At 38.5% G+C, this 26,227-nt stretch overlaps 9 protein-coding genes across 9 annotated transcripts; 3 read left to right on the top strand and 6 right to left on the bottom strand.

The window, feature by feature from the left end:
- Window positions 1-544: 544 nt before the first annotated feature.
- Window positions 545-5,394, top strand: BDF20DRAFT_981485 (uncharacterized protein; the record flags this gene model as incomplete). The annotated part of the gene is made up of 11 exons (XM_053085129.1): window positions 545-898; window positions 990-1,225; window positions 1,295-1,574; window positions 1,659-1,725; window positions 1,812-2,228; window positions 2,340-3,425; window positions 3,500-3,672; window positions 3,794-4,152; window positions 4,246-4,415; window positions 4,491-4,641; window positions 4,729-5,394. The coding sequence occupies 11 exons, from the start codon at window positions 545-547 to the stop codon at window positions 5,210-5,212; spliced, it is 3,777 nt and encodes a 1,258-aa protein (XP_052931818.1). The 3' UTR covers window positions 5,213-5,394.
- Window positions 5,373-8,012, top strand: BDF20DRAFT_895942 (HSF-type DNA-binding-domain-containing protein). Its single transcript, XM_053082476.1, has 4 exons — window positions 5,373-5,961; window positions 6,037-6,125; window positions 6,217-6,287; window positions 6,399-8,012. Exons 1-4 carry the CDS (start codon window positions 5,675-5,677, stop codon window positions 7,728-7,730), a joined length of 1,779 nt encoding a protein of 592 aa, XP_052931817.1. The 5' UTR covers window positions 5,373-5,674; the 3' UTR covers window positions 7,731-8,012.
- Window positions 8,013-9,531: 1,519 nt separating this feature from the next.
- Window positions 9,532-11,151, top strand: BDF20DRAFT_895940 (uncharacterized protein). The gene has a single exon (XM_053082475.1). It carries the CDS (start codon window positions 9,974-9,976, stop codon window positions 11,123-11,125), a length of 1,152 nt encoding a protein of 383 aa, XP_052931816.1. The 5' UTR covers window positions 9,532-9,973; the 3' UTR covers window positions 11,126-11,151.
- Window positions 11,152-11,544: 393 nt separating this feature from the next.
- On the bottom strand, window positions 11,545-16,743 carry BDF20DRAFT_177117 (uncharacterized protein). The gene is made up of 10 exons (XM_053074860.1): window positions 16,037-16,743; window positions 15,672-15,864; window positions 15,164-15,304; window positions 14,971-15,087; window positions 14,835-14,868; window positions 14,531-14,746; window positions 14,258-14,460; window positions 14,053-14,162; window positions 13,560-13,950; window positions 11,545-13,468 (listed from the first exon to the last, which is right to left on the bottom strand). Exons 1-10 carry the CDS (start codon window positions 16,281-16,283, stop codon window positions 11,848-11,850), a joined length of 3,273 nt encoding a protein of 1,090 aa, XP_052931815.1. The 5' UTR covers window positions 16,284-16,743; the 3' UTR covers window positions 11,545-11,847.
- Window positions 16,744-17,397: 654 nt separating this feature from the next.
- On the bottom strand, window positions 17,398-19,905 carry BDF20DRAFT_916899 (uncharacterized protein; the record flags this gene model as incomplete). The annotated part of the gene is made up of 5 exons (XM_053084512.1): window positions 17,398-18,970; window positions 19,065-19,091; window positions 19,198-19,433; window positions 19,530-19,719; window positions 19,829-19,905. 5 exons carry the CDS (start codon window positions 19,903-19,905, stop codon window positions 17,398-17,400), a joined length of 2,103 nt encoding a protein of 700 aa, XP_052931814.1.
- Window positions 19,906-20,256: 351 nt separating this feature from the next.
- On the bottom strand, window positions 20,257-21,264 carry BDF20DRAFT_177082 (uncharacterized protein). The gene is made up of 2 exons (XM_053074859.1): window positions 21,144-21,264; window positions 20,257-21,052 (listed from the first exon to the last, which is right to left on the bottom strand). The coding sequence occupies exons 1-2, from the start codon at window positions 21,176-21,178 to the stop codon at window positions 20,428-20,430; spliced, it is 660 nt and encodes a 219-aa protein (XP_052931813.1). The 5' UTR covers window positions 21,179-21,264; the 3' UTR covers window positions 20,257-20,427.
- On the bottom strand, window positions 21,145-22,195 carry BDF20DRAFT_827744 (ADP-ribosylation/Crystallin J1; the record flags this gene model as incomplete). Its single annotated transcript, XM_053078187.1, has 4 exons — window positions 21,145-21,332; window positions 21,510-21,625; window positions 21,898-22,051; window positions 22,123-22,195. The coding sequence occupies 4 exons, from the start codon at window positions 22,193-22,195 to the stop codon at window positions 21,145-21,147; spliced, it is 531 nt and encodes a 176-aa protein (XP_052931812.1).
- A 1,947-nt stretch (window positions 22,196-24,142) lies between these two features.
- On the bottom strand, window positions 24,143-24,782 carry BDF20DRAFT_895923 (uncharacterized protein). The gene has a single exon (XM_053082474.1). The coding sequence runs from the start codon at window positions 24,621-24,623 to the stop codon at window positions 24,186-24,188; it is 438 nt and encodes a 145-aa protein (XP_052931811.1). The 5' UTR covers window positions 24,624-24,782; the 3' UTR covers window positions 24,143-24,185.
- Window positions 24,717-25,111, bottom strand: BDF20DRAFT_797547 (homeobox domain-containing protein; the record flags this gene model as incomplete). The annotated part of the gene is made up of 2 exons (XM_053076294.1): window positions 24,717-24,782; window positions 24,977-25,111. Coding segments are annotated over 2 exons (201 nt in total), but the record flags the coding sequence as incomplete, so codon positions are not given.
- Between the last annotated feature and the right edge of the window lie 1,116 nt (window positions 25,112-26,227).

Below are 26,227 nucleotides of genomic sequence, written 5' to 3'. Positions count from 1 at the left end.
ATTTTTCCTCTTTTAGCTCAACGCAATACACTTTTTCTTCTTTTATTTTACAGAAGAATATTTTATGTTGACCTTTTAGCAGTATCCAAACTATAAGTTATCATTATCAACTCGATTTAAAAGAGGGATGTCTACCTTTTCTTCGCCTCGTACAAGCGCAGCATATGGCACCTCAACTGTAAATATTAGAGATAATTCAACCGGTACAAAATGTAAACATATACGACCTAATGCTACTACTCCCAGTAGTAGTTATCGAAGAGATTCCACAGCACCGCTTATTATGACACCTCCAATTCAAACTCACGCTATAGAAGCTGATCCTTTAGACACCAACTTCACTACCTCATTACAACGCAGTCAGCCCTATTCCTCAAGCTCAACTACTTCTGGCTCTCACCACAGAAGGGGACCTCGCACTGGATTGTTAAGACGCAGACGAAATAGTGAAAGTTCAACTGACGATGAGGAGGAAACTGGACGGAGAAACGAGGCTGCCGAAGTAAATAGTAGTGACGAGGAACAAAGCAACTTTGACTCTGAGATGGATGACGATGACGATGACGATGAAAGTGAGACAGATAATGAAAGTATCGATATTGCACCACCAAAGCCAAAAGTTGTATCAGCTAGTAAAAGAAATGATGTTAGGATAGCTGGTCTAAATGCTCTTCCAGACGATAAAACAGAAGAACAATCCCTGCTATTAGAAGAGGAGGATGTACAAATTACTATTACAGCCTATAAATATAGTCGGCTCCAACTGCTTATATATCGCGTTTGCTCCCTTTTAACATTGGGCATTATACCACTCGTTTGTCGCTGGATTCCTAAATTTTATGTTGCATGGATCGGTGTAAAAGTACCATTGAAAAATGCTGAATGGCTTGTATTTGAGGTAAAGCACTTTTCATACGACGTATCTGAATAATCCAAAACTCTTGGTTTGGTAATGCTGTTTTATCTCTTCAATATACAATACAAACTAGAGTGAATACAAAGAGATTGAGATTATCAGGCCCTTTAGGGAGTGGTACAATGGATCAATAGGTTCAGTATTCTGCTATGACCAAATTAAAGAAGAGCTTGCTCAATACAATTTGGATATTGGTGAATCACAACAATTATTAAATATGAACGAACAAATCAGTCAGTTGATGCTTGTTGACTATCGATATAATCGTTTTGCTTATCATCCATTATTGCATAAATTTTTAAATATCGGGTAAAGTATTTACACCCTCTCTTCACACTGTTGCTGCGGTGGTAAATGTGAGCTAACATTTTACACTAGGTTTTGGAAAGATCAAACATGGACTACTACCAAGAATCTCAAATCTGGACTATTAGCCGAGAAATATCACGCGAGATTATCAGTTTTTGGACCTAATTTAATCAACATTAGAGAAAAACCAACATCAAAATTGCTAACGGACGAAGTACTGAATCCATTTTATGTATTTCAAATTGGCTCAATCTTATTATGGAGCATGGATGATTATTATTATTATGCATTCTGTATCTTCTTGATCAGTGCATTTAGTATCATTCAGACCCTAATTGAAACCAAGCAGGTAAGGGTTTATTATGCGTTTGCTTCGGAGTAAAAAAAAGAGTTTGCTAAAACGGTTTCCAAAACCTTATTTCCCATATGATAGACAATGAAAAGAATGAAGGATATGTCCTTTTTCGAATGTTCTGTCAGAGTATTTAGAAGTGGTTCATGTAAGCAAATCAAGATTTGTTGGAATACCATGTTTCTATAGAGGCTAATTCACTCACTGCAAAATTGATCCTTTAACGTTCCTCAGGGCAAAATATTAGCTCAGTGGAATTAGTACCTGGTGACTTATTTGACATTACTCACATACATACCGTTCCTTGCGATGCAATGCTTGTTTCGGGCGATTGTATCCTGAACGAATCCATGTTAACTGGCGAGTCTGTTCCAGTTTCGAAAGTACCTATTAACGATACAACACTACGCAAAATGAATTTATCATCGTCCAGTATACCAGCAGAAATATCCAAGCATTTTTTATTTATGGGCACCAAAATGGTACGAGTGAGAGGAACAGATAATATCTCAACAGCGACTGCCATTGTTGTAAGAACTGGTTTCAATACAGCAAAAGGTGCACTTGTTCGGTCGATGCTTTTCCCGAAACCTAACAATTTCAAATTCTATAGAGATTCCTTTAGATTTATTGGTGTATTATCTATTATAGGTAAAAACGAAAGGGTAAGCTTCAGAAGAAGCTTGCCCCTTAGCGAAAAAGGTTGCTTATGATAAGAATTTTTTTTTACTAACGAACATTAAACTCATCTTTTATGTGTAGCTATTATCGGTTTTTTGATTTCATCTGTCAATTTTGTGCGCCTAGGAATAGACACAACAACAATGATCTTGCGTGCATTGGATCTGATCACGATTGTTGTACCGCCAGCATTACCAGCTACACTATCCATCGGTACGAGTTTTGCCATTGGCCGATTGCGAAAATTGGGTATCTTTTGTATTTCGCCTCCTCGAGTCAATATCAGCGGTAAAATTGACTGTATGTGCTTTGACAAGACAGGAACATTAACAGAGGATGGATTGGATATTCATGGGATAAGGGCAGTTGTTACTACTGCTAATCATCGAAAACTTTTTGATGAAGAATGCCAAACGATCGCTCAAGTTGATCCCAACAATGACGATGATCCTACGTCCACAAAGACCAAAGTATTACGCACTATGACAACTTGTCACTCTCTTAAAATAGTAAATGGCGAGCTTTTAGGCGACCCTCTCGATCTGAAAATGTTCGAGTTCACCAGATGGGAGTTGGAAGAGAGTGGTGGAGCAGCGATCGCTGTAGCAGCAGCGTCATCATCTAAGAGTACCAAGCGTCGAAGTGATTTGGCTTTGGAAACAAAAAAGAGTGCCAAAGTTGGCATTGTACCTACCGTTGTTCGGCCTCCTGGTGTTAGTAGACAGGAAGAGGTCAATATATTGCAACAACAAGAAGAGAGTAGTGCACCACCGCCTATTGAATTTGGCATCATCCATACATTTGAGTTCGTTTCTTCTTTAAGGAGAATGAGTGTCATTGTTCGTAGACTTGCAAGTCCAACCATGGAAGTGTTCGTAAAGGGCGCTCCTGAAGTGATGAAAGATATCTGTACGCCAGAATCGATGCCTGAAGATTTCAATGAAAGACTTTACAAGTATACACATTGTGGTTTCCGTGTCATTGCGTGTGCCTCCAGACAATTATTAGGCGTCAAGTATCACAAGCTTCATAAATTGAAAAGACATGAAGTAGAGACAGGCTTAACATTTTTGGGGTTCATTGTCTTTGAAAACAAGCTGAAGCCTCGTACAACGTCAGCCATTACCACTCTACGTACTGCTGGAATCAGACAAATCATGTGCACAGGTTAAGCGTTGCATTTGATTTTATTATTGAGAGTTCTCCAATATCTAAACCTACTCCCTGGTATTTCGTTTTAGGGGACAACGTCTTAACCGCAATTAGCGTGGCCCGAGAATGTGGACTCATCGATCAAGCAGCTGAAATCTATACCCCTCGATTTTTGAAGGGTTCATCAACAGACCCAGACTCTGAGCTTTGCTGGGAAAGTGTTGTAAAAGAAGGAGACGAATTATCTAAAGACACTTTACAGGTACTTTTATTTGTTTACTCTTCTGGAGAGTTTGTGTCTGAATCTTAACTTTTTAACGTTCCTCCCTTATTGATTGTCTCTCAACTTTATATCCCCTAACTTTATTCATACAACCTATTAGCCCCATACTAGCATTGCTCTTAATGATCGCTACGCTTCGTACGGTCAACAAGAATATTACTTGGCAATCACGGGTGAAGCTTTTCGTTGGATGGTAGATCATGCGCCTACAGAAGCCCTTCAACGAATGCTTGTGAAGGGCGCTATTTATGCTCGTATGTCACCTGATGAAAAAGCGGAACTTGTTAATGAGCTGCAAAGCATTGGGTATTGTGTGGGTTTCTGTGGCGACGGCGCAAATGATTGTGGTGCATTGAAAGCAGGAGACATTGGCATATCTTTATCTGAAGCGGAAGCATCTGTTGCAGCTCCTTTTACTAGCAACACTATGGACATCGAATGTGTTATTGACGTGATCAAGTAGAGTATTAAGTGTAAAATTGCAAGGAGTCAAAGATACTAATTTTAATTTTACTATTTTTTATTGCGATAATCTTGGTTTCCTTTCTAAAGGGAAGGAAGGGCTGCGTTAGTTACCAGTTTCAGCTGTTTCAAGTATATGGCGTTATATAGTCTTATTCAGTTTACTTCTGTTACACTTCTATACGCCTTCGGTAGTAACCTAGGCGATTTTCAATTCTTGTACATCGATTTATTTCTGATTCTACCTATTGCTGTGTATAGTAAGTTGTCAAAGCAGTTGCTACGTTTCGTATATCAGCAGGGATAGATTTACTGATACTTTTTGCTATGTTTAGTGGGGCATACAGCTGCATGGCCGTATCTTCATAGAAAACGCCCAACAGCAAGCCTAGTTTCGAAAAAGGTTTTAACATCGTTGTTGGGACAAATTCTGATAACTTCAACATTTCAATGCGTCTCCTACTGGGCTGTGCATCAACAATCGTGGTAAGAGGAACTTCATTGTTGTTGTTATTGGTTGGTTTTTTTTTCGGTTTAAATGTTGCACACTCTAATTGTGATATTTTCTTGCAGGTACGAACCTCCCACATTCGACCCCGATGGGCAAAATATCCTATGTTACGAAAACACTGTTCTATTCCTTGTTTCAAGCTATCAATATATGCTTGTTGCTGTCGTATTCAGTGTTGGGCCACCTTATCGAAAACCTCTTTGGACAAATGATAGATTGGTTTTGACATTAAGTATCCTAATTGGCCTTACTTCTTGGTTCGTTCTAGCCCCGCCAGCTTTCGTGCTGGATTGGATGGAGCTGAAAGTCCTACCGTTGTCCTTCAGGTGGTTTATCTTATTTTTAATCACCCTGAATCTCCTTATCAGTTTACTTTGCGAAAAATACGTTTTTGGTCACCTTTTGGAAGTGTTTCCCAAGCTGTTGAGCAAAATACTGCCACGTCGTTCCGGTGGATACTTCCTCCTTAATAATGGTAATAATACCAGTCATAACGGAAAGATCTACTATAGAATAATGGACGAAATGGGGCTACATGAAAATTAATAATGCTCTACACTGCACTATGTTTCAAATGGAATAAAATAAGCTTGAAAAACTCACTCAAGCCTTGCATTTTTCTTCATCGTATAACAGTTCGTTTGCATCAGCTTGCAGTAGAAGGAGTCTACAAAGCACCTACATTATACTTTTGAGGGCTTTTTTTTTTTCCCTCAATATTAGAGTGTGGTGGTATGACAAACAAAAAAGGGGAGCCAAAAGATTGGGTTTCCTTTAAGGAATAGTAGGCTGTGAACGACCTCTGTATGTACGAGCAGGAGGCGGTTACGTTTTGAGTATCCGTACAAAGGTCACGCAGATGAGGGAGAGTAGCCAAAAAAGAAAGACGCGAAAAAAGCTAAAAACATTATGTAAAATGTTTACTTTTAACTTTATTGCTGTCTCCCCTTTTTCCTATTCACTTTTTTCTTTTTAATTGTTCCCTTCAAATCCTGTAATACTTAACTAATGGACTATCAACAACGTGATGATGAATTTTTCAATAATAAAGCCTTGATAACATCGCAGCAATATCAATATAGCTCCAGCGACCCTATGCCAGGTAACAGCTTATTCCACCAAATGCAAAGTAGTAGGAGCAATAGTCATTTCCCGTTGGTGGCATCTGCCTCCAACGAGTATTACGATCCTGCAACCACGTCCAGTTGGTATTATAATGCTACTACGGAAACTAACTACGACGATCTAAATCAAGCCGAACGTGGCATTGCTGGTTTTGTATCAAAATTATATCAGTAAGTTATTCATGAATAGTTTCAAATTGATACTTTCCAAAAGATGATATTTTAACCTTTCAAGAAACGATGTAGGTGCTTGGAGGCCCCCGATAATGGGCAAAAATATGCTCGTTGGTGTAAACATAATGGAGTTGATATGTTCATAATTGATTGTATACCAAGTGCGTCAAAAAAAAAAAAAAAGGATGAAAGTTGATTAATTGCACTTCCTCAGTATTGGACTTACTCTTTTCCATTGCTAACATCAATTAGAATTTACGGAAATTGTACTACCACACTTATTCAAGCATTGTAAATTCGCCTCATTTGTAAGACAACTGAATGTAAAGTGTGGCATTGATTTTATTGGGATTTTTGCGCTCTATAAAACCACATATAGACGAAAGGTGTTAATTAATAAAAACGCGTTTTTTTTTTCTTCCACATATGTATAGATTTACGGTTTCCAAAGGGATACGGACGCACGCAAATCGAAAGGAAATCGAGATAAAGAAACTTGCCGCTGGCATCATATTCACTTCCGGCCTGGACGGCGTGATTTATTTCACTTGATACGTAGAAAATCTCCACGTTATACAAGGAAGAGAAAGCAAAGTTTACGTTCTGAGAGTGGAGAAGGGGATGATGAAGATCCAGAAACTGTTCTTAACCTAAATTCAGGAGATGATAACGAATCGTCTGATACATCCTTGCCACAACGAGAAGAAGATAATTCAGAGCTGAAATGTGAACAAGAAGAAGAAGAATTAGAAGGACAAAGCACGGGCAGTTTAGGTCAGTCATTAAGAGGAGCTTCTCCTGCACCTTCATCTTGCTCTACTTTCAATGTTGATGGGAAAAATAAGAATCTACAGCGGGAAAACTGTCGCTCATTTCAGCAGCAAAATGATGCCACAATTGCAGATCATTCTTCATCTCAGTTGCAGGAACAGCAAATGTCAATGCGAACTGCTGTTGCTACTCCAAACCTAAACCTAATGTGCCACAACAAACCGGCATTTCCTACTGAATCAGAGACAATACTGCAAGGCTCCGCTTACCCTCCTTCTCTACCATATCTTACCTCTGCTACGATGTCCACGGGTTTGTCTACACCAGCTGTACATGACGGCTATAAGCGGCTATCATTTGATACATCCATTGTTCGACCAAACCACGTATTGCCACAAGAGTTCTTACCATGTGCTAAACCTGAAGAAATGTTAGACATTGACACGGAAGTTAATGGTCAGGGTCAACATGCTCCACAAATAGTGATGCAAAATGAAGAAGAGCAGCTTAAAATGCAATTACTACAGTTGAAAAGAGACTATTTCCAAATGTACAATATCCTAACTGGTGAAGTGAATAAGTCATTGCGCATAATTAAAGCCCAACGCTCCAGAATTGAATTTTTAGAAGGTGTACTGCATAATGAGCAACATCAACGTCAGCAAATCAATTTTTCAACAGACGATATATCAACATCCATGACATCGACACCTACGATATATACCCATCCAACAGATGCATTCTTGCCTTTACGTCAGCAAGAGATGAGTAACAACAGAGGCATCGTACATTCTCATCAATACCACGAAAATGAAGTAACGGTAAGCACACTTACACCTACGGCTTCTTTATACCCCACAGTTACAACCCATCATAATCATCCATCTGGCTGTTTAGTAAACGAGCCTTTTACATTTGACGTACTTGATAATCATGCACAACTTTCATCTGCAGCCTTTACCGTAAGCCCACAGCATCATGAATGGTTTACTTGACTTTCCATGGAATTTAACAATGAGAAAAGTATTTATGCCCACACTTTAATATCCTTATATGACCTAAATTATGTCTTTTAACGTACATTTCACAATTCTATGCTCCATTTCTCCACCTTGTTTTTTGACTATTGCAGTCTGATTTTTGTATTTGTTCAAGCTATTGTTTAATAACAGACGATGTTATGAACTAGTCTCCTTTTCTTGGTATTTTTTTTTCCCTTTATTGAATGCAGGCAAGCTCTACTTGATATACTCCAATAAGAGTACTATTATTACAGATAGTAAATTGATGAATTAAAAAAAAAAGTAAGTCTCTCTGCAATGTAATCACGACTTATTATAGCTTGGAATAGACTTGAGACCTATAGTAGTTTCTTCTTTGGAGTTGATGTACCCTACACCAGTCTACCAATATCGAGAGCGAGTGAAATATGACTGAGGAGGCCTTCCTTTTTTTTTTTTCTATAATCTGATGGCTAAGTTTTGTTTGCATGGCATGAAAGTATAATGCAGTGGCATGTTTCCTGATTTGCAAGTCCATAAACTACTTTTTTAGAGGTTCGGATTTTAATAACAGACGGACTTTGTGAATTTTTATGCATCATGAAATAACCTATTGTTGAAATCAAGGACTTTAGCGCTACGTGTTGGGATAATTCCCGACTAGTAGCTTATTATGACGAGATCAAAGCTTTATTTCCGCGTTCTATTTGTATTAACGTTATGATCGTTGTGGTACTGTCAATTACTATGCCCGCTTTTAGCCCAAACAAATAAAGGATTTGGCAGCAATAGCGGAAGTAAGGCGAATTGCAAAATCAAATTAACCTCGTAGAAATATTCGAAAAAGAGGCCGAGTAAAAAGAAGCAAAGGCAATGGAGTTTATTCTACGTGTATTTGTTAGAAGAAAAAAACCTACTGTCTTAAGTCTTTAAACGACAACTTTTTCTACTTGTTCCTCTCTTCGTCTCAGTTCCACCACTTTTTTGTTTTGAAATTTTCAAACGTCTTTCATGGAAACTACGACAACCAACTCTTTAAACAGCGGTGGTGAAACGACACCACTTTCCTTGGAAATGTCTTTTAATAATGGTATACATCTATTTGTCTCTAAAGTGAAATGAAACTGCGTTACGCCATAGCAGTACTGACCCTTTCGTGCATTATCATAATGAAATAGCTTATTTAAAGCCCTCCTCTAATAGAGGATATTACTCTTCAGATAGATCAAGCGGAACAACAGCTGTAACAGCCGATACAACAGCTACTACAGCAGCTCTAAAGGCGAAAAGTACTAAATCAGCTGGTAGTACACCGCGCGTGATTCAATATGACCCTCATATGGGTACAGATCAATCTACTATGACCGTGATTTTGGAACAAGCTGTATCCAACCCTAACAATACAGAAGAAATCAGACCAATGAATGTCTGTTTTGGTCAGTTAATCGTGAGTACGAGTCAGCAGCAACAACATGCTCCCAGCGCTGCTCCTAATAACACATCAAATAGCCACCTTATGTGGATCACACTGGTAGCCAGAGTACCGAGATTTTCAGACACAGGTGTGCAACGTGGAGAGCCAGTTCCATTGGCTGTTTGTACTTATACATCAATAACCAAAGATACTGCGATTGAAACAATACCTTTTGGTACGTTTATCTATAAGAATGCCGCATCATCATCAGGAAGCGAAGGTAAAAATAAAAAAAAAAGAAAAAATTAACGAAAACTTATATTGGGAGAAGCCTCTCTGAAGTAATCAATTCCCTTTTTCTTTTTTTTTTTTTTTTTGTGTATCCCATTCCTTAGCAACCGAAATTGGCAGAAAAAGAGTTGTCTCCGAGGAATTTGACACATATCAACACCAAAAGCGTGCCCACCAGCAATTGGATGATGAGCAGCAACTATTCAGTCAACTTTTGGCACCTTTTGATGAGTCCCCTTCTGCATTTAACCCAGCCACTTCCAATAACAGCACGACGACCAATGCTGCTACTGCGATTTCAAATTCAAATCAGGCTTCTTACAATTTCCCTGCCCACCATGAACAACATCTTCAGCCGCACCCAGCACAACAACATCATAATCAACCAGAGCTACAACCTTATCCCTCATCCTTGCCGACGAATATTCAGGCTGCACCAGTAGCCATCGCTAATGATTCTTCAAATGCTAATACTTCTTATTTGAACTATCAGCAACACTATTCACCTTCTTCGCTCGGTACTAGCGGCGCAATGCCAACTCATCAACAACAGTTGCAGCAGTTGGCTGGGCCTCCTGCTACACACTATAACCAACAGCCGCATCAGCAACAACAACACCAGCCATATCAGTTCAATTTAATGCCTGCTTCTATGACTGCCCCTCTGGGTAATATGAAAGCGCATTACTATTCTTCCTCTACAACAAACAATGGTTATACCGCTGCAACTACAGGCGCCAATCCTACTGCTTCTGTGTCTGCTCCTACGTATTATGGACAAACCCATACTGCCTCTTCTTATCCTTATCAACCGCAACAACCGCAACAACCGTATCCATATCAACAGCAGCACCAGCCTCAATCCGCTATTTCGCACCCTTCGACCACTCAAATGATTATCCCATCTGTACCCATGTATGACACTAATATAGCACCTTTTGCTGGTGTCCTTAGCAAGGCCAACTTGAAGATCATTGGTGACTTGATGGAGATGACCTATGGTTGGAACGAGAGGGAGTGGGCCAACGGACGGCGACTTGTTCAATTTTGGAGACGACAACATGTTGGCAATGGTGAGGGCTCCAGAAATATCAATGATAGTGCTAGTAGTAGCAATGATAATGAAGTAGAATGCGGTTTTAAAGCAATCGACCAAGAGGAATATCAACAACAACGTATTCGCGAAAACATGGCTTCAAAGTACACGGCCACCACTACTACTACGCCTAATACAATAAATGGTCATACAGCAAGTAACAGTACAAATGGTAGTGGCAGCATGATGAGCTCGACCAGCATGAAGAAGGCAAACCCACTCATCATCTCTTGTATATATTGGCGTGAGCATAATGATTTTTACATCACCTCTGTAGACTGTATCTTTCTATTAGAAGGCTTAATTGGTGTGGAATTTACTGTAGAAGAAAAAAACCGTATACGTCGTAACTTGGAAGGTTTCCGTCCGTTAACAGTGAGCAAGTGCAAGCCTGAATGTTCAGAGTTCTTCAAATTGATCATGGGATTTCCTCATCCCAAGCCGCGTAATATCGAGAAGGATGTCAAGGTATTTGCTTGGAAAACTTTACCTAGTGCTTTAAAGAAAATAATACGCAAATATACACCAAGTTATAGCAGTACAGCAGTCGTAAATATTAATGCGGCTTCTGGCAATAATGCTCTATAATGACTACATTAGCAACTTCATCCGCCTTTCTTTTTTTTTTTTTAATCATTATTACAAAACATACTGTTCTATTATCTATTAAAATTTTACTTATCAATAACTACAGATATACATTTCTTTTTGTTGATTGGGGAGTTCATAGGAGTGAAGAAATACCCTGGAAGAATAAAATGAGAGCAAGAATAGGCTATATGAGCAGCAAACTATGAGCCAGTGTGCTATCATGCCGATAGAACTGAGTATCCATTCTTTTATCGTCTATTTAACCAGCAAAACATAGCTGCTTTGCCTGAAGGGGCTATGTGACAACAAATGATCGTAATTTTCTCACAGATGCTGGTTATACTACTCATTCAAAAGGCTGTTGTATAGTGTTTGAGTAACCCATTAACATATTATAAATCTATCTATATACGTAAGAACGCAAGCTGAGAAATTATGAAAAAGTATTTATTACCAGTGTCACTGTTGACGACGAGATAGGTAACGTTATGTAATTGCAAAATAGTAAAATTCAGATTAGAAAAGTGCCAGGAATAAGTATGAGAATTACTAGGGATGGAGTTAAGCCCCAAAGTTAGAATTATAAGAGAGGATGGGGAGCTATCATGATCATCATGTCTTTTCTTGTCATACGTGTATATAGGTACATGTATAAGAATAAAAAAATGAAATGAACGGATCAAGAATAATTTTGAATGACATAGAGGAAAAAGAACTTTTTAGTCGTCATTTTCGACGAGTGTATTTGCAGAAGTGATGACTGAATTCAGTTCTTTAAAAGAGTGCTGTTGCTGTTGTTGTTCTGAAGATAATGGTGATGGCGGTGGAAATTCTTTAGTCATAGCCTCTTCCATTTGTTGCATGGTTGTACTCAAAACAAGCGCATCACCTTGCTGTTGCGTCAATTGCACAAGACAACAATGAGCATCGGGCATCATCAGCAGTTCAATACGGCACTTCACTTGACGTAGCTTGCCTGTGCCATGTGGAGGCTTCCATAGGATCTCTACTTTGTATCTTGTAGTACCAGCACGGTCACTCTTTTCATAAAACCGTGCCTCCACGAACTGGTTCATGTTTTGATGAAGTGCCTTTAAGATCTTTACGGTATCCGTACTATATACAGTGAGAGAGCATACTTTGGGCTGCTTGAAGAAGAATAAATGGTTGAGCCATGATGCTTTCGTGGAATGTGTTGCTGCTGCTGTCTGGGTTGAAGAGACAGTACTATGAACACTCATAGATTGATTGCTTTTGCTACCCATAATCTCCAAAATGGGAACATTTGAAGTGGCAATAGTTGAACTGTTGGAAAGTAAGCTAGGTGTAATAGGTCGGTTGATATGTTGTTGCGATAAATTGGATGTACTGATGTTGCTGCCCCGGCGATCCACGGATTTGAAAGATACTTGGCTTGCTCTTCTGGCAGTATTGTTAGCGTTATTATTGTTATTCGTCGTAGCAGTAGCAGTAGTAGTAGTAGTAGTAGTAAATGCAGTGGTAGTGGAGGCCATAAGCATATTTTGATTGGAGTGCCTATGCATGTAATTTTTAGGGACAGCAGCTGAAACCGTAGGAGTACCTACAACTGGAGATGGTATGGTAGCGGCAGTGGTTTGATAGACAATATTACTGTGAGAACTGGAACATGTACTACTGCTACTACTTAATGTACTACCATCAGATAATGCAGGAGGAGGCAAAAGACTTGATTCAGATGATTGGGCTGTAGGTGGCTGCTGCTGCTGCTGCTGCTGCTGTTGCTGGAACGATGCAGCAGCAAACGAGGTAATCTCAAACTTGGTATCCAAGGCGTCTTTATGACTGCTGGCGGGTCCGCCAAACATGGATATATCCACTTGTTTGCGTTGCTTACGAGCATTGGAACCGAGTGTAAAACCAAATCTTGAGTCATTCACACCTTTGAAAGCATTTGGAATACGTAATGACATGCGCTTAGCCTGTAAAGTAGCGTGTCTACTAGGAGAAGCAGACTTTTGATTGTCTTCCGCTGACTGGTTTGCATGAACGGAATCTTCGTCCTCTGAAGGGTCGATTCTGTTGCGTTGTAGTATAGTGCTTGCTGGCCTAACTGTCCCTTTCGTTGAGGTAGTATGGGTAATAGATGTGATGGCAAAGTCAGTTGTGTTAATGGCCGTGCGATGAAAGGGGTTTTTGCGACGGAGGGTTCCCACGAGGGTGGATGTGCCTGATTTGGGTGTAAGTGCAGGCGCACCTGCTTTAGAAGGATTACCACCAGGAGTAGCAGCAGCTGCATGAGCGCTTGTAGTTGTTACTGAATTGTTTATCATTTTATTGACAAAAGTATCCGTGGTATTCCTGCATAAAGACAGGAAGTTGTGGAGGGGGGGGGGAGGATTTTCAGAAAAGCACAAAGAGCATTTGCTGATGAATGACGAAAGATTCTTACCTTGGTTCTTTGCTTTGCTGCTTTCGTGAAGATGATAGTACACTCTTCACAAAACGTGTATAAAAGGTCTCACTCTTTTTCATTTTTGATGGCTTTTCAAGAGGGAGGGCGGGTAAAGGAGGCTGGGCGGGATGATTGTTTGTATTGATCACAGGTAGTTTGGTTCGTACAGTAGCAGCGGAATGGCGTCTCATCAAGTCTTTTTGACTACTGTTGGTGGGCGGAAAGGGAGCGTCGTTAGAAAGCCAAGGCGCTGAGGGTCGAGGGACAACGGCAGAACCACGTCGAGCAGTCGTAGAGGCAGTTGTATTCTTTGCATCGAGCATAGAAAGAGACTTTCTGTCTCGATCAGAACGATGAGTGATTGTTCTATAACGGCGTCTTGAGGGGTCTATCATAAGAGGAATGAATAGAAATGAGTTCTTTTTTTTTTTTTTTTTGGCCGATGATCACCTGAAGACTATGAGGTGAGTTATTTTGGGCATATGTATACCTGCAGAACTGCTCTCTTCATCCTCGTCACTTTCATCAGCATGATCTGCTTGCCAATATCTTTCGGCATGTTGTTTTAACAAGACATAAACAACTTTTTGCATGTTGTGTCTAAGAGAATAAATGACGATGCTTAGGTTGATGCTGTAATAGGGCACTTTGCTTTTTTCCGGAAGTTCGTGGGGGATAATAAGAAATAAACTTACTCTTTTTGAAGGAGTGCTCTGATAACATTCTCATTACTTGATTCACTCCATAAGAATTTGATTGTCTCCAAGATACGATCATCAATTTCCGATGCATCGTGTACGGGCCGACCAATTTCTTTTTCTGTTGGTGGAACTGGTAATGTAGATATATTGAGAGGAGGTGTTTCCCGGAACCATGGATGAGACATAATTTGTTGCATCTAAAAAGAAACTGAACGGTTGAGTCTCATTCTCACTGACCAAAAATAAAAAAAAACTGAAGAAAATTACATTGAGACGTTTCGATGGGTCTACTACCAAGATACGTCGGATAAGGTCTTGAGCAGGTACAGAGATATTGTCAGGCATGGTATATTTTCCTGATTTGACTTTTCGTAACAATTGACGAATATTTTCATCATCAAAGGGAAGGTGACCGGTTAAGAGAGCATACAGAATAACACCACAAGACCATATATCACAGGCGGATCCATTGTAAGGTAAGCCCTAAAGTAAAATAGATGTCAGTCTGTGGCTATACAAACATCCAGTTCGGGTCAATGAAAGTCAAGAACCAAAACCAAAAGGTACATACAGCTACAATTTCAGGGCTAGCATAATGCGGGGAGCTGCATCAAAGAAAACGAAAAAAATAAAGTTTCAGAGCCTTTTTTACTGTACTGCTTTTTCGTATGGATCACCCCCATTCAAAGATAATGATGATACGTTACCCGCAACTGGTTTCCAGCATGGAACCTAAAGGTTGTAATGAAGCCATACCGAAATCAGCAATCTTTATATTATTCTTTGAATCCAACAGTAGATTTTCAGGCTTCAAATCACGATGGCTAATAAGGTTTTTTGTTACGTTAATAACTGGTACTGGTTTTTTAAGGACGGAAAATAAGCATCTGAGTCCTTTACCAAATCAAGTGATGATGGCAATAATCCAAACCCAAGATAATTTGCTGGAAATGATGTCTTGCTTCAGCTTCGTCAAGACGACCTTTACTGACGAGGTATTCGAATAATTCACCTCCTTCGACATATTCCAGAACTAAATGCCTATACAATAAACCAGTTAATAAATAAATTCTAGTAAGAGTGATTGAATCAAGGAGAACGCTTGTGTATAAATGTGCTTGAGTGAGGGTAAAGTGTGTTATATAGTATACGGTAGCAGGCGATCAGATACACCGAAAAGGTATAGCTCTTTTTTTGATTATTCCAATCTATCTGTGGAAAGGAGACAATGAAATTTAAACTATTTCTTTTGAAGAAAAGGGGTAGTCATAGTCATAATGGTGATAGTGGTGATGGTGGTGGTGTGCGCAGTAATAGCTACAAAGGATAAGAAAGATCCTAAAAGGGACGCACAGAAAAAAATACATATAAAAAAAAAAACAAAAAAAAAAAAAAAGAAATACTTTACAGGTCAGAAGAAGATGGGTCGTCAATCACATCAGTCAAAGACATAACGTTGGGATGATTAATTAATTTCATAATGGCTATTTCACGTCGAACTGCTTTTTCAATAGCAGGGTTTGCAGCTAGATGGGCTTTGCTGATAATTTTGATAGCTACTTGTTCTCCTGTCATCCTGTGTACACCCAATTTAACTCGGCCTATAAATAAATAAAGCCGGATGTTTGTATGTATGTATGTAAGTAAGTAGGTAAAGTGAGTGAATGAGCGAATCAGAAAAAAAAAAAAAAAAAAGTAGGATGGTGTGTGTGTGTGTGTTGTCTCTCTATGTAAACATAGGGTTGCGACCTTGTTTATATGTTATGCACGTACCTGAGGCACCTTTACCCAGTGTTTTGCCTACGATATAGTCACCAATACATTTTCTAGGCTTTTGTTGAGAATGAGTAGATAGGGCTCCTGAGCTTCTTCTTCTGTCTCTCGATGATTTTGAAGATCTGTTCGTGACAGTGGTTGCAGCCGAGCTTCTACGAGAATTAGGGTTGGATAGATAGTTTTCTGGAATATTAGGTGCTGGATAATGGAACATTTGTGGTTGTTCAGGCACGGCAATAGGCATAGTGGAATAGTTATGATATGGGCTGATACTGTATTAAATAGGGTAGAATGGGTTTTTACTCAATAAGTTGCAATCAAAAATAATGTAGAAATGGAAGATGGGGAAGGAAAGAATGACAGTCTTAAAAGAAAGGATTAAATTATTCAAAAGGTTTTAAGAAAAAATAGTGTAGAGAAGAAGAAGGCATAATTTTCAAGCAGAATAGTAAACCCGATAAAAACCAACAAAAAGTAAAAGAGTCTCTACTTTTGGGGGGAAAAGGAGAGAGCAGAATGAGCAAAAGGAAAGGGTAAAAGAATTCCTTTTGCTGCTGCTGCTGCTGCTACTGCTGCACGTACATGATTAACGTTTAGAGAAAAAACCACGTATAATAATAGTTCACTTACAGCAACAAATCATTATAATGAAATGTTACATGGTAAGGCAGGAGTATTTCCTTTAGTTTCTGAATATAGGAGAAGAAAGGGAGTGTAAGCCCAATATCCAATAATTAGATTTTGTATCAACTTTTCAACAAGGGGGTTTTCCAGTGGGAGTTGAATGAAGTAATAATTATTGTTTCTAGCGGAGAGGCCATGAGCTATCTTTAGGCTGTCTGAATAAAAGTATGCTTGGAGCAGATAGCGGCTTTAAAGCATTGCTATTTTTTTTTTGTTTCTGCTCAACAGTGTATCCATGATGAAGACACATCAGAAAGTCACTACCAAATCGAGAAAGTGGAGCAAAAAGTGCAGCACTAGGTTCGATGATAAAACAAAAAGCAGGGTCCTTGCCTGTGAGTCCTTTTTACGTCCAAGTCATCATGATGCGTGTAACCTGTTGATTTCAACGATAATGCATCAGCACGCACTTGTATATCATTAGCTGGCTGTGTCGATCTTTGAAGGTCTTTATAGACTGTAAAAGAACGAGGAGAAGGAGGAGGAGGACGGGTTATGTAAAACGGAATGATCCGTCACTGTGACGGATGTATATACTTGTAAAAAAAAAAATCACTGATTTTGCATTGTCTTGTTTATTCATGATTTAGAAAGAAAAAGGCTGGCTTGGTATATAATGAGATGTGGAAAATTGAAAGATTCTTCTTCAAAACAGCCGCCTCCCCGTGTGTTTACTATGAAAAGAATCCGTCACCGTAAACTGCGCATTCCAAAGAAGCAAGATAGTCGAGTCTTTGGTTTATCTTGGTCACAGTTTCTGCTAAAGAGTCATTTCCGTTCTCTAGACTTTGTTGTTTTAAATAGTGGATGAGAAGCGTAAGGTCTTCTCTACCTTTCAGATACCACCATGCCTGCGTGTGTTTGTTGTTTTCCTCATTGTCTGCTTGCCGTGGTGATGGGTCCTGTTGCTTTCCTGTTTCTTCTGTGAGGAAGCCAGGACCGATGATGACGACGCCATAGGCCCAATAAGGCTCACTGTTTCTATAATCACCTGTTTGATGGAGATGATCTACAATATCACTAAAGATCCAATATTCGTTGCCCAAATGATCACGACCTGCTGGTTCCAATCGTTTACGTGTTTTCGCTTGGTGCACATGCATTTCTATTTTTTTGGACTCCAACGTCATGCGTTCATCTCGCATGAGCGTCTCTAATGCATCCAATTCTGCTTGCGCCGCTTTCACTTCTTCCGCTTTGCCACGAATCATTTTCAATTGTTGAATACGATTATTCAAAGTATTTCTTCGATGCTTGTTTTTCATTTCTTCCACCGAATGTTCTTTGGTATATTTTTTGAATTCCAACGCGAGATCTTTAAGAGTAGCTGTTTGCTGCTGCTGCTGCTGTTGGTTCCTTTTAGAGTGTGTGGAGGAGGAGGACGTTTTGGTCGTTGCCGTTGTCGTTGTCATGGTCAGTGAAGAGCGAACATGACTATCCAACAGCAATAATTCCAAAAGCATGCAGATCAGTTTGAGCTCGGTTTCGGGGGAAAGTAGGCTTGTGTTTCTGCCTGAGGTGCGATAACGTTCGATGCATCTTTCCACATGCTTGATCTTTTCATCCGAATCCTCCTGTTGATTCGCTTGCTCATGGCCATCATCTATGTCCATGGCATCGTTTTGCAGTTGAAAGTCCATTGTCTGTTTTAATTTTGCGATTTGTCGTGTGGTAGGAATGGGGACATCGCTCATGTCAGCGAGTGCTAATAACTCTGCTATATCCTGCCATCGTTTTCCAGACATGCCCTCCAGATACAAGATTTCCAACAAGGCTTGTTGCCTTGAAACAGCATCGACGTAGTATTTTGAGAGTTTTTTCTCCGTGATCCAATCCTTCAGTATTTTCCGCGCTTTCTGAGGAAGGGTGATCGCTTCCTCTCCTGTTGCTGCTGCTGCTGCTGCTGCTGCTGTATTTTGTGTAGATGGATGGCCGCTGCTGAAACTGTTTTGTGGTACATCATAATGGGAGGAGGATGTTGAACTCAACGTGGTCAAGAATAACCATACAATGTACGCGCCTAATCTTTTAATCTTCCAATCGCCTTGTGCATTCTGTAAATTGGCCAAGATGCGGTAGTCCACTTTATAAAGATCGCCAAATCGAAATAGAAATTCTCGAATCTGTAATCGAACCCATAATTCTTCTTGTGTATACAATAGAACGATGGGCTTTAATTCGGGTGGTTTGATGGGTTGGATTGAACTTGGCTTTCGGTGAAAAGATAATTTGGGTGCTTTGTTTGCACTTGAAGTGCTGTTAGTCTTAAGGGCTTTTTTTTTTTTTTTCTCTTGAACGAAAACCCATAGGATGGGACGAGTTGAATCATTTGCTTTCTTACCTTTCAGCGTTCTCTATCGTACAAAATCTAAGGGAGGAGAAGGCGTGCAAGAAAAAGAAGAGTGTGCTCAGTCTTTGCTTTTTCTTTTGATGATGATGAAGAATATTTCAAAAAAAAAAAAAAAAACCATTACTCGCAATCACAGAGTCCTCTACAAGCTAAGCATGCCCATTGATAGCCTGTAAGAACAGGTCGATGCTTCACCGGTCTACCACTTTTATAGAGCCAAGTCACAGCCTTATCCTTGTTTTTAATCTGTTTCAAGTCCTCGTTGGTTTTTGCTTGGATGCACTCCATGCAGAATGTGTTTGTGCATGGTTCGGTTGTGTTTTCCTTGTAAGCTGTACATTGCACTCTTGGAACACTTTTCTTTAAAAAAATCATTGATTTAGATATCTCGCGGGGAGAGAAAGAGAGAGAGAGAGAGAGAGAGAAAGGGGATGCATGTAGGAAGCAATACTTTACTTTACAATCTTTGCAGTGAGCATGCTGTAAAGGACTTGTATGTTTTCTTTTATTTCCAATGGTCAAAGACTGAATCGACTTTGATAATGGCACAGTGTCATCTGGTGGCTCAGAGGTCGATCTGCTGCTACGTGTATTTTCTGTTGTTGTGGTTGTTGTAGGAGGCGAGGCGGCAGATGTAAAGCATAGTCTTTCGTGTAAGAAATTGACAAATCGGTTTGGTTTTTTTTTTATTTAAATAAAGGAAAAAAAAAAAAAAAGAAAGAAAAAAGGAGTTTTTTTTTTATTCATTTTTCTACCTTGTCTGCTGATATTTTGGCTTGTTGTGGTTTGTCTCTATTCCTGGTGGTTGCTGTTTACTGTCTGATTTTGCCATCATGAAAGGTAAAAAAAAAAAAAAAAAAAAAAAAAAAAAGAGAAAGAAAAAGGAAAAAAATAAAATAATCTCACTTTTGAATTGCGCGCAATTTGTAAAGGACCAAAAAAAAAACCAAAAAAAAAACGCGTTTCGTGTTCGCAAAACCGTCCCCTCTGATAGTGTACAATTTCTTTATTAGATAAAGCGGGGTAATTTTTTTAAATTCTAAAAGCATGGTGATGGATGCTGTCGAGTATTAAATGAGTATATAGCGCGCGATTCGAAAAAAAAGAAAGATAATGTATATTATGTATAAAAAAGTAAATAAATAGTGCTTAAGGTGCGTGTTCAATCCTATAGATGTATTGTATAAAAAAGTGAATCTACCTTTGAATACCTCTCCAAAATGGAAAAAAGGAAAAAAGTAACCCAATGAGGAAGAAACATACAAAACACAAATCAAAGGGAAAAAAAAAGGATAAAAAAAGCATGCCTCTAGGGTGTGTATGCATGTTACATAGGGTAAGGGAATGAGTGTCTCTAATAAAGCAGAGAGCAAAACTCATCTACTTTGTCTTCTAGCCATTCCCAGCGTCTCATACCAACGACCCATTCTGTAGGCAACAAACTATAACCAAAACGTGCACCGAGCATAGCGCCAGCGGTGGCAGCATTTGTATCTGCATCGCCCCCTTGCATGACAATGTCCATCAGCATCCTTTTAAAGTATTCTGTTTCCAAGTGAGGAGGTACCTCTCTTGTTAAACAATAGAGTGCGGCACTGAGACATTTAAACGCGTCCTTTTCATAAAGCCCAGCGTCTAGATCCAAGTTTTCTAGAGATGTAGGCAAACAGTAGTGTAAGAGTTGTAGATAGTATTTATGCATTTGCGTCATATCCGTTTCAGGTGTGACGAACAACGGGTCGGTATAGGGAGCCGTCAAAATAGACTTGTTGGTTTCCACCACGTTGCGTACAAGTGCTTGTAATTTATCATTGACAGGTAATGTGTCGATAAAATAAACATCGTCATTCTCATCGTCATTCTCGTCATAACCAACCACCACATCCGCCTCATCGTCTATGTGTCTCTCAGGTCCTCCGCCATAACTACTTGCGGGTGAATGCGTGGGTTCTATTTCGAGGTCTTGGCCACGTAACAATCTATAAAAGAAAGAGAGAGAGAGAGAGAGAGAGAGAGAGAGAGAGGATTAGGTTGGGTTGTTTTAGCCCCCCGTTTTCCAAAATACTACACCTTACCTGGCTATAAGAGTAGAGGCAATGACACATGAGATGATACAACGTGGATCAGGATGAGTGACACGGCAGCAGTCCGCTGTGTTTTCTACAACGGTGGTACCGTCCCAGAATTTCAGAGCGCCTAATAAAGGTGCTCTCACGAGAGCACCACTGGCTCCTTTCAAATTACTCCTTTGCTTCCATACTTCAATAGCCGCTTGTTGCTATATATATATATTGAAAGGGGGGGGTGAGCAGTTGAGATGTAGAAAAAGAAAAGAGAATGACCCACTTACAGGGCTGTATTTGTAGGTAGGATGTTGCAAGACAGCCATATTGATCTCATTCATGCCAGTAGGTAATTTCTGTAGATTGCGAATACCGTGTTCGCTATAGTCTCGTAATCGAAAAGCAAAGTCTTTGGACAGGAAATGACCGTTATTTTCTAATAAGGATTCCATGACTAATAAGATTTGTTCTGCGTCATCTCCAAAGTCACTAAAAAATCATGATAAAAAAAAAAAAAAATCAAGAAAAATAACATCATCATCATAGTCATGAGAGACGGTAAATGATGAATTGTTTAGACGATGGAAAAAAAAAAAAAAAGAAAAAAGTCGCTGATTCGTTAGATTTTCATCATGTAACTGCTTTTATTTTTCCTTCCTTATCACAACCCCCAAAGGACGCCCATTTTTTGAAATTGTCGTTATTATTTTTTTTTTTTTTTTTTTTTTTTTTTTTTTGTTTTTCTTTGTTGAAGAATTTACTTTTCGTCAAACTTTGATCTATAGTGATCACGATGGAAAGGTAGACCATCTTCACCCATGCCAAAACGTATAGGACCCTTACCGTAAATCTCTCGGACGTCTGACCGAGATAACCCTTCGGTGGCTAAACCTAAGCTATCTCCTAAAATAGCACCTGTAGAAGAGAAGACTGGGCATGAATCATAATGAACGATTTTGACAAAACAAGTAAATAATCCCACTTACCGAATATCAATCCTTTTACTTTATCAACAATGGTCGTTGTCTCTAAATTTGAGCATCCCGATGGAATACGCATGATTTGACTATGTAATTCGTCTATGAAGTGAAAAATGAACAAACAAAAAGAAGGGAAAAAAAAAAAAGGAAAAAGAGAAAAAGGTAGCTTCGTTCACTAGTGCGGTTTTTTTTTTCTGCAAAAAAAAAAAAGGGGGGAAAAGATAAAAAAAGAATGGGAAGGGGGAAAAAACAGAATTTGTTTTTATATGCGAGAAAAAAAAAAAAAATAAACAGTAAAAGTAGAATTTCACAATTATACCATTCTTCAAATCAGGAACCAGATTTTTTTTTTTTTTTTTTTTTCCTTTTTTTTTTGCATGATGTAAATTTACATTTAATCCTTTTATAAATTGAAACTGCAAAAAAAAAAGTAGGTAGAAATTGAAATTGTTTGAACCATGTTTGTCTATCTTTGAATTGTTGGCATGTCATTTTTATTCTAAAGCTTTGAAAAAAAAAAAAAAAAGGAATGTTCAACTCTCTCTTTGTCTCTGTCTCTGTCTTTGTATGAGTAAAAAGCAATGGTGCGAGAAAGAGAGAGACGGTGTGTGCAATGACAAGCTCGTGTTACTTGATGGAGTGGACCCAAACGCTGGTTACAATTTTCTTCATTACAAAGTTGTACAGAAACCAAATGGTTTGGAATTACAGAAAATCAAAAAAAAAAAACCATCCCCAACCCAACCCAATTCCGTACTCCGTCCTTTCCTATTCTTTTTTCTCTCTTTTCTCTCAGGGCGTCCCTGAATTTCCCTTTTTGTGCAATTAAAATATCTGTTTTAAAATAGGCTACAAAGCTCAAAGATGGATGACAAAGCATTGCATCAGCAGCAATAGACAGCAAGTCGAAGGCACGCTTTTTTTTTGTCTTTGGATTTTCTATTTTAGCACTCTACTGCTCTCTCGATACACGCTTATGTAGAACAGAAACCCAAGTTGACATTCAAAGAGCGGTTTCGGAACCAATGTAGGATCGTTTAAAAAAGCAGTGTCATTCGTTGCTCTCTCTTCCATCCTACCCTCTTCAAGTAGACTACAACCAATGTGCCCTCAAGATGAGGGTAAATAGCATGATTGATATTTAAGAAACGGATCATTGCATCAGCATGATTCAGACTGAAAAGAAAGTTTGGTACTAAAGCAAAAAGAGAAAGAAACCGCCCGAGTCTATCCATCCCATCTATGGTACAACAAAGAAAAAATAAAAATAAAAATAAACCGAATGACCATGATGAATGACGGTCCAAAGGAAAAACAAGTGGGATTCATTTGTATACCACTGTTTTTGCCATGGAACGAGCCCATGGAGGATGAACAACGACGGATGCCTAACAGGCAGTCTGTTTTTTGTTGCTTTTTTTTCACCCCACATTGTAGATAGTAGAGTGACCCAACGACTTTTACTATGTGGATGGTAAATTAAAAATGAGGATACACAAGCACACCTTCAAGAACGAATTTCATGACGATGACTATACTAAAAGTAGATCCTTAAGCACTCTAGGATTGCGTAAAAAAGGAAATAAGACTGACTCTTTTTTTATTTGAATTCAAATTGTTGCTTTGATGAAAAAAATTCTATAAATGATGGAAATTCAAGTATCAACTTTTTAATAATTCGAGGAAAATAAATTATAATGCATCTATGCATGCATGATGGGTTTTGTTTCAAAGTTTCATCTTTTGAACGCCCATTCGCAAATTCCAAAAGAATTTCAATCATTTTTCGAGATAAAATAGCCAAAAAGAAATGGGTATTGTTTCTTGATTTATTTTATTAGTTTTTTTTATTCCTTTTTGTAATTAGATACTTTATATAAATAAATGGTAAATGTTGAATAATAAGAAGGGTAATTTTGCTGTAAGAAGTAAAAAAGAGTCGTCGTTGGGGGTTGGGCGGTTTTTATTTTTTTGGTCCAGAGAAAAAGGGGAAGCAGGAGGGGTATAATTGGAAAATACACTATTTTTTTTTTTTTTTTTTTTTTTTTTTTTTTTTTTTTCCTTTCTCTTTAAAGCCATGGTCTCCATGTCTTGTACTTTTTTACAGTTTGCTGTTGTTGTGGTGAAGGTGGTGGTGGCAAGTGAGACGGAGGATGCTCCTCCTCTGCTGTCAATTTTCGTTTTTTCAAGTTTTTTTCGAGTTCGTCTTGTTGCTGAACGTAAGCAGCAGCAGAGGCTAATATATCAATAGGTGTCACATTAGGATGAAAGATGAGTTCATTAGGTAAAATAGGAGATGATAAAAGAGAAGACGCAGAAGATGAAGTGGATGTAGTAGTAGCAGTATTAGAATGATTCGTATTAGCCATAGCAGCAGTAATAGGCGGTGTCAAAGGAGGTGTCGTAATTTTGGGTGTTGTTGTTGTTGTTGTTGTTGTTGGTATTGCTGTTTTTGACCAATAATTAAATTTGACTCGCTTTGGGTGATTGTAACTATGATTGTTCATTGTCAATGGATGGACATTATTATTATTATCATTAGGATCGCCTGTGAAAGGTACTGATGGATCTTGCTGTTGCTGCGGCGGCGGTGGATGTTGCTGCTGCTGCTGCTGCTGCTGTAATCGAAGACGATTGACTTTAGCACGTCGATTTTGAAACCAAACCTGTATGAAGCGAATATAGAGTATTTTAGTTACACATACACATCAAAATAAACACAACAAAAAAGAACCATAAAAAATGTAATTCTTGGGCTTTTCGATGATTGGTAGATCACATGGGCTTCTTCTTCTCTCAAATTTCTCATTTTTTTTTTTTTTTTTTTTAATTTAAAAAAATAATAATAATAAAATTATACCTGCACTTCACGATTTGTCATGTTCAGTTTTTTTGCTATCTTTTCTCTTAAATCATGGTTTGGTGTATCTGTTTGTTGAAACAATTCTGTCAAGATGTGTAGTTGGTCGGGTGTGATTCTCTTTCGTTTGGGACGGCCTTCATCTTTATCTGAACAAAAAACAAAAAAAAAAGAAAAAAAAGAAAAAAAGCAAGACCTATGTTTAGTTTGGTTTTTCTTTTTTTTTTTTTTTTGCAGGTATTCTATTGTATTAAGGAGTCATCGTCTTTGTTGTCGTCTGTCTTTCTTTACCTTGGCGTTTAAAATTGAATGGCTTTTCTACGTTACTCAACTTGAAAGTTGCCATTGACTAATTTAGACTGTTTATGTTATATTTTGGGCAAAATGTGTTATATAAAAGTGAATCAAGTGTATGAGACTATTTATAAAGAGGAAAGGTGGTAAAAAAAGGGGGGGGGATGAAAAGAGAAGACGTAAAAAGAAACAAAAAGGAAATTAAAAAAAAAAAAAAAATTAAAATAAAAAAAAAAGGATGAGATTTAAAGTTTCTTTTTTAAATAAAAAGTTCAATATAGGCTTCTTTTAGCCTTTGTCTCTCTCTCTCACTCATTATTACTATTTCCCCTTTGGAAAACAAATTCACCTTTACGCACCCCTTTATTTTCTTCCCTGGCTGTTGTTCTTGATTGTTCCCTTTTTTCCAGAACAATGGAGATGTAAGAAAAAAAAAAGAGAGAAAAAAATAAAAAGTCTATTTTACCCTCATAGGCTGGATTTTCATTACCCAACCTTAATTGTTTGATTTTATTGTCGTAATTTGAAATGAATATTCATTTATTTCTGGTTACGCAAAAATTGCCTTTTTATCTTTTTACACGCGTACGATGAAAAAGTGTATCGACTCGATGCAGTGCCATTGCGACTGTAAACAAAAACAGTTTTTTTGTCTTGGTTTAGAAAGCGATTCGCTGGTAGGAACGAGTATGACCTAAATGAAAATAACCTGGAGTGTAATGAAAATCTACCATGGCTCTTTCAAAGAAATCAAAAATAACGCGAATAGGGATCATGAGGAGAGCAGAAAGGAATCTCCAAAACAGCTTCTCTCAATCTCTATCCTAGTCAGCCCTTGAAGGTTGACTGTGACGGACAAGCTCATTTTGCTTCCTATGCATGTTGAATGATCTATGGCTATACACGCTGCTTCTGTAATACAACTCACGATGATCTTGGGTTGATGCTACATCCACA

Source organism: Mycotypha africana (assembly GCF_025528875.1).
Source record: "Mycotypha africana strain NRRL 2978 chromosome Unknown BDF20scaffold_12, whole genome shotgun sequence".
NCBI lineage: Eukaryota > Fungi > Mucoromycota > Mucoromycetes > Mucorales > Mycotyphaceae > Mycotypha > Mycotypha africana.
This window is presented reverse-complemented; position numbering and strand designations above follow the sequence as displayed.

Bases quoted from the DNA above. Each gene is read 5' to 3' on its own strand.
- BDF20DRAFT_895942 (XM_053082476.1), top strand. From the start codon at position 5,675: ATGGACTATCAACAACGTGATGATGAATTTTTCAATAATAAAGCCTTG. The intron at 6,126-6,216 runs GTGCGTCAAAAA...AACATCAATTAG, and splicing joins CATAATTGATTGTATACCAA to AATTTACGGAAATTGTACTA. The intron at 6,288-6,398 runs GTAAAGTGTGGC...ACATATGTATAG, and splicing joins CATTTGTAAGACAACTGAAT to ATTTACGGTTTCCAAAGGGA.
- BDF20DRAFT_895940 (XM_053082475.1), top strand. From the start codon at position 9,974: ATGCCAACTCATCAACAACAGTTGCAGCAGTTGGCTGGGCCTCCTGCT.
- BDF20DRAFT_177117 (XM_053074860.1), bottom strand. From the start codon at position 16,283: ATGCCTATTGCCGTGCCTGAACAACCACAAATGTTCCATTATCCAGCA. The intron at 15,305-15,671 runs GTAAAGTATTTC...TTTATTGTATAG, and splicing joins GACCCATCTTCTTCTGACCT to GCATTTAGTTCTGGAATATG. The intron at 13,951-14,052 runs GTATACATATGC...CTCTTATGATAG, and splicing joins TGAAGAGAGCAGTTCTGCAG to ACCCCTCAAGACGCCGTTAT.
- BDF20DRAFT_177082 (XM_053074859.1), bottom strand. From the start codon at position 21,178: ATGTGTCATTGCCTCTACTCTTATAGCCAGGTAAG. The intron at 21,053-21,143 runs GTGTAGTATTTT...TTTCTTTTATAG, and splicing joins TACTCTTATAGCCAGGTAAG to ATTGTTACGTGGCCAAGACC.
- BDF20DRAFT_895923 (XM_053082474.1), bottom strand. From the start codon at position 24,623: ATGAACAATCATAGTTACAATCACCCAAAGCGAGTCAAATTTAATTAT.